This window comes from Oculina patagonica, chromosome 10, assembly GCF_052425735.1.
Source record: "Oculina patagonica isolate OP01 chromosome 10, crgOcupat, whole genome shotgun sequence".
Taxonomy (NCBI): Eukaryota; Metazoa; Cnidaria; class Anthozoa; order Scleractinia; family Oculinidae; genus Oculina; species Oculina patagonica.
Genome location: NC_135767.1, coordinates 6,304,241 through 6,315,688, shown reverse-complemented (window position 1 = coordinate 6,315,688; position 11,448 = coordinate 6,304,241). Strand labels below are relative to the sequence as shown.

Genomic DNA, 11,448 nt, shown 5'->3' with positions numbered 1-11,448 from the left:
AACTTTTCCCGTCAGTTCGATCAAAGAGAAATCTCGATTTTGTTGTAAAAATGACGACTTTAGACGATAAACTGCTTGGTTTGAAGACCCAGAACTATGTATCGAGCTCCGAGAGTGAAGGAGAAGACGAGGACGAAAAGAGTTGTGGCGAAGATGACAGCAGAGACGATAAAATTGATCTTGGCGGTGTAGCGGCTCCGCCAGATTTTCGCCTTGAGGTTCCGAAGGTGAGCATTCTATATAATTTCAACAACAACAACAACACGATTGTCATTAAAGCTAAACTAAAGAATTCTTTAGCTGCTCCGCCATATTTTTCTCTACTTTTTTGTTGTTGGTTGAGGAAATTTGGTGATAAATTTAATCAAGACTAATTCGATCTCTATCAACATTGTAGACAATCTTAGCAGTTCTTTATAAATCTTACCGGCTGTCTCCTTGACAAATGTTTGTTTGAAATAAGGACTTGTAAGGAGACAATATATCTGACAACAAAAAATAGTTATTTTCTTTTGTCACCCCAAAAAAGCGGAAATTTTGCTAAAAATGTAAAATAAAAATAGTAATTATATTTACCCACAACAAGGAATAGCTCTCTCAGAAGGCCTCTTAGGTGCTTATTATTACAAAGAATTTGTATGGTTGGTTTCTGTGGTGGGAGAAAAACCGAAGAACCCAGAGAAAAGCCCTTGGAGCAAGAACAAGTACCAACAACCAACTTGACCCACATGTGATGCTGGTCCAGGATTTGAACCCAAGCCACATTGGTGGGAGGCGAGCTCATTCTTGTCCCAAGAGCATTCTCGTCCCCATACACCGAATGCAAATATGGCAGACCACCCAGTCGGTGCCTGGGACGAGTCGCATGAAAGCGAGGCTAGTTAGACCTCAATGTTTTGTTTTAACAATGCTTTCCTACAAAAGTCTTGCTTCGTGGTCGAACTGGCCTGTTAAGTTTCAACCTTCCTACGAGTTTTGGGGTTCGTAAATGCTACCTGATAGGAAAAGAATCTTCCGCAGCAGAGAAAGTTTATTTTTGTCGGTTTCCCCTTTCACCTCTGAGGGGAAATCAGACGAAGGAAAGGAGTTTACCATCGCCGAAGGAGCTTTTTATAAAGTTTGTTCATTACATTTCAGGTTAGAAGATTTTAGAAAAATTAATGTGCAAGCGATCGCATTTGGCTCCAAGTCGTTCTTATTTGGCTCAATGCTTTCACTAGCTTAAACTATGGGGTCAGTTGAATTTCATTCACTTGGTTAGTATTTGTTTCGTGCGAGTGGATCAGAGGCCAACAAAGCCGGACACGAACAACTTCTTTTAAAGTTGTTCATCTTGGAAGTGGAACTTTTCTTTACCTTGGGGAAGGTACTAGCCATGTAGCGAACAAACCTCAATAGTACCTGCGGCGATCATGAACTCCTTTCTTTCGTCTCAGTGAGTTGCAGTGATCCACTTTTTCCCTTAGAGGCAAACGGTGAACACTTTTATCACTTCTCATGGCATTCAGAAATACAGAAAATCGTAGGCACAGTGAAAAGAAACACACCAGATCGACTAATAAGCAAGACTTTTGTAGGAAAGCATGGTCAAAACAAAACACTGAAGCCAAACTAGCCTCGCTTTCATGCAGCTCGTCCCAGGCACCAACCATGTGGTCCGCCATATTTGCATTCGATGTATAGCCCTTTCGTTTCTATTAGACGGCTTGGCACAAGAAAACGGAGGGCTCTGGGGGCATAGAATTTTTTATTAATAATTAATTCGAATTTTTTGGAACAAAGAATTCTTAAACGGAAGTCGAAAACGTAACAACTCTTTCATACATTCTTTTGAAACGTCACGACTGCCAAGGCTCAGCCCGCTAGGAGAAACGAAAGGGCTTTGGGAATGAGAATGGTCCCCAGAGCTGCTTGCCCCTCTTAGCTGGCAGAACCTGGGGCATGAGGAACAAGTGGCTCTGGGGACACATGATTTGTTGATTGGCTTGATCTTTAACAAAGGAAATTTAAATGTAGCAAATTAAATCAACCATTTTAAAATCCCTTTGTTTTAGGGGATTTTTAAACTATTTGATTTGATTGGCTAGATTTAAATTTTCTTTGTTTAAGATCTAGCCAATCAAATCATGCATCCCCAGAGCCACTTGTTCTTTGTTGCCACACACTTTTTTGGTTTAAACTCCCTGACCCACCCCTCTCAGAATTATAATTTAGTTTCATACTATTCTTTAAATTTTTTTTGGCTTTTTAGCAATCCTCTCCCCATTTGTATTTTCAATGATCTTCCATGGTGTGGGTATGGATACTTTCTGGAACTGCACAATCAAATAATCAGTCAATGATGAACATTGCTAGACAAATGTCCTTACTTTTGGTAGTAAACATTTCTTCAGGACTTTTTCTTTCCACTCCAAAATATGATTGCAAGGGGAGAAAATACCATAACAGTCAACGACTGGGGCAAACGAGCTTTATACTACCCTGTACTGATAAAATATTCTAAATATATGCTCACAAGACAGATTCTTCTGGTTTGTTTGCAGACAGGACCTAAAGGTGTTATTCAGGATTATCGTCGTTATAAGCAGCTTGAGACTGAACAACGAAAAGAGAAAGAAAAGGAGATGAAATCATTAGCAGAGAAATTTTCTGTTTCCTGCCAAAGCAGTGTAAGTCATCTTTGTTCAAGATTTTTTTTTTCATAACAAGGCCTTATTAAGTTTAGTATAACATGCACAGCACCAAGTTATGGTGGCATGTACAAGCATATCTTCAGTTGTGGATTTACCTTCTTGAAAACATTGTATTTTGTCTTTGTTGTTCTAAATTATGAAGATTTATTTAATGTTTTTGGATTATGTAAATGGCAGGGAGGGGGAGGGGGGCAGAGGACAGGCACCCAGAAGAAATGGGGGTTGGGAAGTCTACAGAAAGTGCGTGCAGGGGGGGTGGGGAGGCAGGGTGGGAGGAGCCTGGAGGAATAGGGGGCGGGTGGGTTACAGGAGGCAGGTGTGAAGAGAGTGGGGGAAGCAGGATTCCTAAGGTGGCAGGAAGGTGATTATAAAAAAAGTTAGTTTGTAATAACGTAAGCCTATAAATCACTAGGGAAGAGTACAGGAAGTTTGGACTTTTGACCCCCTGCCAATGCCTCCCCCCCCCCCCCCTCATGTTAACTATGTGACTGGTCACAATATAAAATGAAATACCATAAAATAATTCCGGTTAAAAGCCCCCCCCCCCAACTTATAAGGTCTCCCCACACGTGGGGACATGTCGCAGGGACATGTTGCAGCAACATGTAGCAGCAACAAAATTATGTGTTGTTCACACTGAGGGGACATGTAGCAGGGACGATTTTGCAGCAGTTTTGTCCCTGCGACATGTTGCTTGGATTTCAACTTGTTGGACTGCGTGCAACATGTCACAGGGACAAAATGTTACAAGAATTCGTGTTGCACACACCAAAAATAATTTTTTTGCACACACGAGGGAACATGTCGCTGCAACATGTCCTGCTACATTTTCTTGCGTGTGTACACATTGTGATTTTGTCGCTGCTACATGTCCCTGCTTCACGTCCCTGCTGCATGTCCTCTCAGTGTGAACAACACATAATTTTGTCGCTGCGACATGTCCCTGCGTCTTGACCCCACCTGTGCAGAGACCTATAAGGCCCCTGTGGTTATAGGCCCATCTACCTGGAAACAACTAAATGTTACTTTATTATGACTTTTTAATTTAAAAACAACTGCCATGGCTCATTTTGAAATGTTTTTTTTATTTTTGCTTATAAGCCCCTCCATTTACAAGCCCACTCCAAACCCCTTACAAAGTTGTATAAGCCCAGGGATTATAACTGGACTAATATTTTACAGTACTGTGTTTTTGCCACAAAAAGCAATACAATAGTTAATTAAATATATTATTTTTTCATTTTTATTTTTATTAGTCTCTTGCCTTTGCTGAAAATAAAGCCAGTTGACTAATAGGTATTACTTTTTTCCTTATTCACAGCTTGATGATGAGAGAGAAAAAGATCTTCTTAAGGAATTAGAGCTTGATACAGATGAATTTATTCAACAATATCACTTACAAAGATTGCTGCAGTTGAAACAAGAACAAGAAAGAAGACTTCAACTTAACAGGTTTAATGATCTCTTTTTTGCACTAAGTTCTGTCAATTATTACTGGTACCTCTCGTTATTGATGTTATATATCCAACACAAAAGACAGTCTTTTATTGTGATATCCAAACACCGAGAAGAGAGCTGAAAATATGATGTGCAGCGGAGTATTTTTGACAAAATTTGAGGTGTTTGGATAGCCGATGAAACACTGTTTCAAGTGTTTGATATATCTTCTCAATTGAAACAGAAACTAAGGTGTAAACGTGCTCATGGTGCCTCTAACTATACCTAGGTGTTTAAATGTAGGTACACATATAAAAACCTAGGTGTATAAATGGTTAAATTTGCATTAAGCTAAAACCCCATCCAAGGGGAGAAGAAATACTTGTAGTCTGTTTGTGCCACTAGAACTGGAAAGACCTGTTATGCCTGTTGGGCCACTAGACTTATATGCAGACTTTACTTCAAGTTCAGAGAATTAAGTGAGGTACTTTGGTTAATACCGTTTTATCTAACTTATATTTCAGACCTAAATTTGGAAAAGTAATCACACTTTTGGACAAGCATCAGTTTCTTGACGCTATAGATAAAGAAAATCCTAATGTGATAGTAGTGGTTCATCTTTTTAGTGAGGTAATGTTACTGTAGTGTACAGTATCTTATTAGTTTAGTTTTACAGGCAAAACAGTTGCAGACCAAAAAAAAGAGAAATTTCTGGTCAGCTGTATAATGCTGATTTGCAAGGTTTTCGTGAATGGATCAATTTTGATTGAGGCGATTAAAACAGGCAAGTGGCAAAGAGGAACAAGAGAGTTTACTTGTGGCCGATGTGTGATTTATACAATAAAAATAATTATTGTGTTAAATTCTCACATGTCTAATGGCTCAAGCCAGATGTCATTTATTCATTTCTCCACTCAAGATTCTAGTTTTAATGAAGTCTTATTAAATATTTTTATTAGTTATTGAACTCTTTATCTGAAGAGGTTTTTAGTTCTCAATACTATTGTTATTACCTTTGCATGTTAAGGATCTTCAAAGCTGTAGAGCAATGAATGGCTGTCTTCAGTGCTTAGCTCAACAGTACTCTCTGGTAGGTAATCATGGTCCATTTCAGGGGAATCTCCCTTTGAATGGGGATTCCCCCCTCGTCTGAAAAACCAACTATCTTTGTATGGGGAATCCCCTTTCATTTAATAATTTGGTATCTCCGTAAATGGGGAATCCCCTTTGATACTGCCAGGGAATCACAGGAGAATCAAGGAGAGGACAGAATGAACGATAATTTAAGATTAAAGATTACAATCATAATGTTTGTTTGCAATAATATTTTTACCATGATATGATGAAGGACATTTGGATTTCTGAAACAGAACATCCACGGCATTCTCCATTACTCCCTCTTATCAAATCCCTGCTTAATGGTTTGTAACATTGTGAAATCTACTTTTAATGATGAATTTTTTCTAAGCAATGATGTGCCTTTACAGCTGTTTTTTTTTTTTCAAATACACTAGGTCAAATTCTGCAAGATTATTGCTCGGGATACTGGTATCAGCAGACATTTTGTAAGTCAAAGTACAATTTGAAATAATGTTCTTGTGTACTGTATGTTAGGTAATACTGGGAAGAGGCGGGAGGCGCGGTGGCCTAATGGTTAGCGCGCTTGACTCCGAGTCGAACGGTCCGGGTTCGAGGCCTGGCCGGGGCGCTGCGTTGTGTTCTTGGGCAAGACACTTTACTCTTACAGTGCCTCTCTCCACCCAGGTGTATAAATGGGTACCGGTGAATTTACTGCTGGGGGGTAACCCTGCGATGGACTAGCATCCCATCCAGGGGGGAGTAGCAATACTCCTAGTCGCTTAATGCTACGGAAACCGGGATAAGCCCCGGCTGTATGGGCCTCATGGCTCAGAGACAGACTTTACCTTACCTTTTTACTTAATGCTAATGGGAAGCAGGGTGTCTCTCTTTTCATAATGATGACAATGATGAGAATACTCCAGCATCATTTCAGCATGCCAGCAATCTTAAAACCTCCTCACCTGAGATTTTTTCAGCAACAGGCATGTTAGGGGGTTCAAGGTTTTAAACTATAGCAATGACCACTTCAGCCCCTTAGATGTCCAAATCCTCTTTATAGAAGTGTTTGCTTAAAAGAGGTATTTTACTGCAAATAATGGAAATGAAATTTGGACCCTTGCTTCTGTCTGATCTTTTTAAATGAGCAGGAATGGCGCAGTGGTGAGAGTGCTCGCCTCTTGCCAATGTGTCCTGGCTTCTACTCCAGACCCAGTGTCATATGTAGGTTGAGTTTGTTGTTGTTTTTTTCCGGGTTCTCCGATTTTCCTTCCTCCCTCCTGAAAAACCAACATTTCCAAATTCCAGTTCAACCTGGATAGAGGACCCATATGAAAACCAGCTAGAGCTGACATGGCTTCCTCTCTAACTATTGTAATTTATTATAAGGGTGTCTGCTTAATACAGGCCTGGCTTACTTCCCCTGCCTTTATTTTAATTTTATTTTTGTACACTCAGACAACAGAAGGTCTTCCTGCTTTACTTGTTTACAAGAGTGGTCAAATAATCGGGAACTTTGTTAAGCTAGAAGAAACCTTTGGACAAGACTTCTTTGCTGTAGATGTTGAGAGCTTCTTAATTGAGTGAGTGCTTATTATACAGGTTTCATTGAAGACTCATTTTTGACACTCATTCCAAAGCTTAGTTGGCGATGCAGAGACCTAATGGTTAGCATGCTGGACTCTGGATCTGGTAGTCTGAGTTCAAGCCTTGACTGCGCTGTGTGTTTGCATTGTCTTCTTGGGATAGATGCTTTTTAGTGCAGAATGCACTATTGTAATGGTTTGGTGGGTTGTCGTTTGCTAAACCCCTAAACCACTAAACCACTAAACCACTAAATCACTAAATCACTAAACCACTAAACCGCTAACGCGGTGTAAACTTTTAATCACCAATTAATTAATTAATATCAATTAATTAATTATTTCTGTAAAGGGGGGAGGGGATGGAGAGCACCTGACCGTGTGCCCTTGGTAAATCGGGGAGTACATTACGACACTTACAATTGAAGAACTCAAGGTATATATTTGTTTCAGAAAGCACTATGCTCTCCTTGTGGTACAATTATTTCTGGAAAAAAATACTTTGTGCTAAACGCATGCGCAGATCAGTCTACATCACGAGCATTGCGTTTTTCTTCTGCAGAAGGATTCGTGTAGACTCCGTGGCCCCAAGTTAAAATCACAAATTAATTGAATTAGACACTAAGGCGTCATAGCAGTTCATGTGAAATAATTCTTGATATGGCAACGCTGTTTTCTTAGAAAAGGTGATCAAGCATCTCATAATTAATTGATAATATCTGTTGTATAATCAATGTCGCCTTGTTTGCAGAAAATAAATCACGTTACCATATCATCATGTTACATCCGTTTTCGACAAAAACAAAAGTATGTAACATGTTTTTGACAAAAACAAAAGTATCTCGTTTGCTGTTTCAATATCAAACTGAAATTCAAGCTATCGAAAATTAAGATAACAGGGACGTGTTTAGAAATTTTGTATTAAAGGTGGTGTGCTTTTCAATGCGGTTGAATTCCTGTAGAATCCTTGGCATTAATTTAATTAGACTTAAAAGGCATCACAGCGATCTGCGAGAAAAACAACAATATCATGTTACATCCGTCACTTCCTTTTCTTTGATTTGTTCTCCATCGGTTGAACTAACCTCCGTTTTATTTTGTAAAACCTCTGCCGCTTTAGTGTTTGAACATGCTTTCGTGACGGTTCCGACATTTCTTGAAAGAAATCTTCACACTACGTGCTTCTCGGCTTCATGCTTGAGTGAGCGTGTGACGTGTTCACCAGACCGTGGCGAGAGCATGATCTGGTGCACAAAATGCTTTAGCGACAATTTCGGGGGAAAAAGCCGCAATTTTTAGCGACAATTTCGGGGGGGAAAGTCGCAATTTCGACATTTTATGCTTTGTAATTAATAGTTTGTGCTCTGCTCGTGCACTGTTCTTAAAATTTGTAATTTTTTAGGTCTTTTTCTAAATGCTGAAGGGGACAATGCGGTACGATTCTTGTAGAATCCGTGGCGTTAATTTAATTAGATTTAAACGCATCATAGCAGTCTAAGAGAAAAACAAAGGTATCATGTTACAAACCTTTGCACGAAAAGCACAAATATCTCGTTTGCTGCTTTAATACTGAACTGAAAGGTGAACTCATTTGAATTGTTCTCAAGCGAAATTACCCTGGAAAATTATTATCATGCTGTCGATTGATTGACCATATTGCATTCTGTACTGTCCTTTGAGTCTCTGAGTTTCTCACAGTGTCTCTCTCCACTCCTAAGGTGTATACATAGATGCCAAGTTTTTTGTTTGGTGTGGAGTGAGAAATTGCTTTGCCCCGAAGCGGCAAAAGTGAGGCCCGAAGGGCCGAACGTCTAGGGGGGTCCGGGGGCATGCCCCCCCGAGAAAATTTTTAAAAAAGTAATTGCAGAGAAGTGTATTAATACAACGGTGTGTATTATTGACGATTAGGGTCAATTAGCGTTCATTTCTACCAAAGTACAGCTGAAAGTATATCTCTTAATTTAAATTAATTAGGACTTTTTCCTCAATTTGTAGTATTTTGGAAAAAGCGTGATATTCTGTCTCAATGGCGTGGTAGCGTGAGATTGGGTCAAAAAGCGTGAGTCTCACGCCAAAAGCGTGAGACTTGGCATCTATGTGTATTAAGGGAGAACCAGGGAATTTAATGCTGGAAGGTAACCCTGCAATGGACTAGCATCCCATCCAGTGAGGAGTAGCAGTAGATGACAGAGTATTTCTACTCCTCACTGGGTGGGACTAGCATCCCATCCAGGAAAGGGTAGAAATACTCTGTCTCCTAATGCTAGGGAAACTTTGGGGGAGCAGGGACAGCCTTTTGGTGAGAGGGCTCGCCTCCCACCAGTGTGGCCCGGGTTTAATTCCCAGACCTGGCATCATATGTGGGTTGAGTTTGTCGTTGGTTCTCGTCCTTGCCCAGAGGGTTTTTCTCCAGTTTTCCTCTTTCCCCCAATTTCCAATTCGACCTTGATAGAAGACCCACATAGAATCAAGGTAGAGCTTTTGAGGCTTACTCTCTAATATATTTTTTTAAACTGGGATAAGCTCCGGCAATGTAAGTGCCATTTGACCCGTTGCAGACTTTACCATTTACTACTCCAAATAAATATTATAATAGCAAACACTTCATTGAATATTACCGGTAGCAGTAGAAGCCTGACATTTCAGTTTGGGGTTCACTGTATCCACTGCAAAATTCTGGAGTCAGGGTGTTCATTAGGCATCGGAGATCGGAGAATTCTCCTACTACTACGTAGAATTCTCCGGCTAAATTTCAGACGCCTGAAACTATTTTTTTTATAAAGATGCGGAACCTTTAAAAATCATTCTCCGGTTACTGTACACTATTCTCCTGCTATTACAATTCTTAATGAAAACCCTGTGGAGTCATTGGTTCTAAATGAAAACCTCTGACCAGAATTTGACTTTTAAATTTCACGTACTTTGGTTGAGAGTTCTGTTATTTTTTAAGGTAGTGTAAATTCAAGTTGTTATCCATCTTAATTTTGTTTTAATTTATGATTTTTGTTGTTGTTTCAGGAATGACGTTTTGACAGAAGAATTAGGATGCCAGTTAACAACAAGTGTGGCATCTAAAAAGGAGGACAACAGCGACAGTGATTTAGATATAGATTAATAGCAAAATTCTCCCTACATATTACTGTATGTACCGGTAGATGGGAGAACTTGTTTTTGGTCAAAGTTGGTCTCCATGATGAGTCCCCTAGTTCTCCTAACCCATCTCCTCATTTAATATGCGTGATGGTGTTGTTGTGAGAAGACAGATCTTGATAAAAGCTTGGTAATGCCAGTATAGCGAATCAAATGCCTGAGTCCAACACCCTAGTCACATATACATATTAACATATCCTAACAAGTCTTGAGTCAGCACTATTAAAAGTTAAAGGGACTTTGTCACCCAATTAGTCGGACCGTTGTTTTTCAAGTTAACCTGAACGCAATCTGTTTTAATCTTCTCAAATTTTGCCCATCCACACCCCTTTTTGGCCTTTCTGTGTTTCTTTTGAGTTCTTCTACAGTTTTAAGCCGTTATTTTGATATTTCAGTTAATTCTATGACCAGTTGGTCAGTGCCAAAATTGGCTAAAATTGCGTGACATAGCCCCTTTAATTCATTACAATTTACTTGGCTCTCATCTATAGTGTTCAATTTACAAGGAGTTGGGATCTATACTACTGACCAACCCAGGGGGAGTACTTGCAGTATACATGACGGGGGGGTCCGACGGAGCTTCATATTGCGAACCCAAAAAAATACGGTAGCCTGAAATTTTACAGCCAAAAAAATACCTGGCATCAAAATTTTCTACCCCAAAAAGTACAAGACCTAGCACCTCGATACTGATTTATTCAATCAAAGAGACTTTAAGACCTAAAAAAATACATGACAGATCTCTTGACCTAAAAAAAATACCAAGGGTGTAAATTTTCGACCCAAAAAAATACGTCGGACCTCCACGTCATGTATACTGCAAGTACCCCCCTGGGCTGACCAGTAATTTATGCATTTTACTCAGGTTCTGCTTTGACTAGGCTGAAAAAAAGGAATAAATAAATATATAATCATATATAATATCATTCATTTAATTATTTTGAATTTGCAAGCTGTAAATACTAGGCCATATTGGTTCTTTGGAAAACTCCCATTACCATTAAAATTGTTAAAAAAATAGTTATTTATACAAAATACATACAAACTTATGTGAAAATAAACATAGTTAGAAATACATTGCTATAATGTATCATGACTTGTGAATAAAAATGTTCCAGTGTTAAATGGTTAGACATTCTAGTCTTCTCGGAAAAGGAGGATAAACCGTAGGTCCCGTCTCCTGCATCTTCAGTCTTATAACAGGGGACGTTAAAGAACCCACACACTATTCGAAAAGAGTAGGGCACGAAGCTCCCGGTGTTGTGGTCTGGTGTACAGCGCATTTGAACATATAAACATGAAAAATGCGCTATATAAATTCATTATCATTATCATTATAATGCATTAATTCATCTGTCTCTAGAATATTTTCTTAATTTTGGGGAAAAAAAAAGGTCTATTTTTTTTATCAGCAGAATGAAAGCTTGTACTGTTCTTCGTCAACCATCACTGGATGGAGACTAAACCGCAATTCTTGTACAGCATGTATACCCATAGCCTGCGTTGCA

At 39.3% G+C, this 11,448-nt stretch overlaps 1 protein-coding gene across 1 annotated transcript; it reads left to right on the top strand.

Annotated features, from left to right (window-relative positions):
- On the top strand, positions 1–11,017 carry LOC144628374 (phosducin-like protein). Its single transcript, XM_078486471.1, has 8 exons — positions 1–227; positions 2,544–2,669; positions 4,015–4,145; positions 4,655–4,760; positions 5,158–5,220; positions 5,645–5,695; positions 6,666–6,790; positions 9,809–11,017. Exons 1-8 carry the CDS (start codon positions 51–53, stop codon positions 9,903–9,905), a joined length of 876 nt encoding a protein of 291 aa, XP_078342597.1. The 5' UTR covers positions 1–50; the 3' UTR covers positions 9,906–11,017.
- Positions 11,018–11,448: the final 431 nt, after the last annotated feature.

Coding starts and splice junctions, on each gene's coding strand:
- LOC144628374 (XM_078486471.1), top strand. CDS start 51: ATGACGACTTTAGACGATAAACTGCTTGGTTTGAAGACCCAGAACTAT. Junction 2,670..4,014: donor CTGTTTCCTGCCAAAGCAGT/GTAAGTCATCTT, acceptor CCTTATTCACAG/CTTGATGATGAGAGAGAAAA. Junction 4,146..4,654: donor AGAAGACTTCAACTTAACAG/GTTTAATGATCT, acceptor CTTATATTTCAG/ACCTAAATTTGGAAAAGTAA.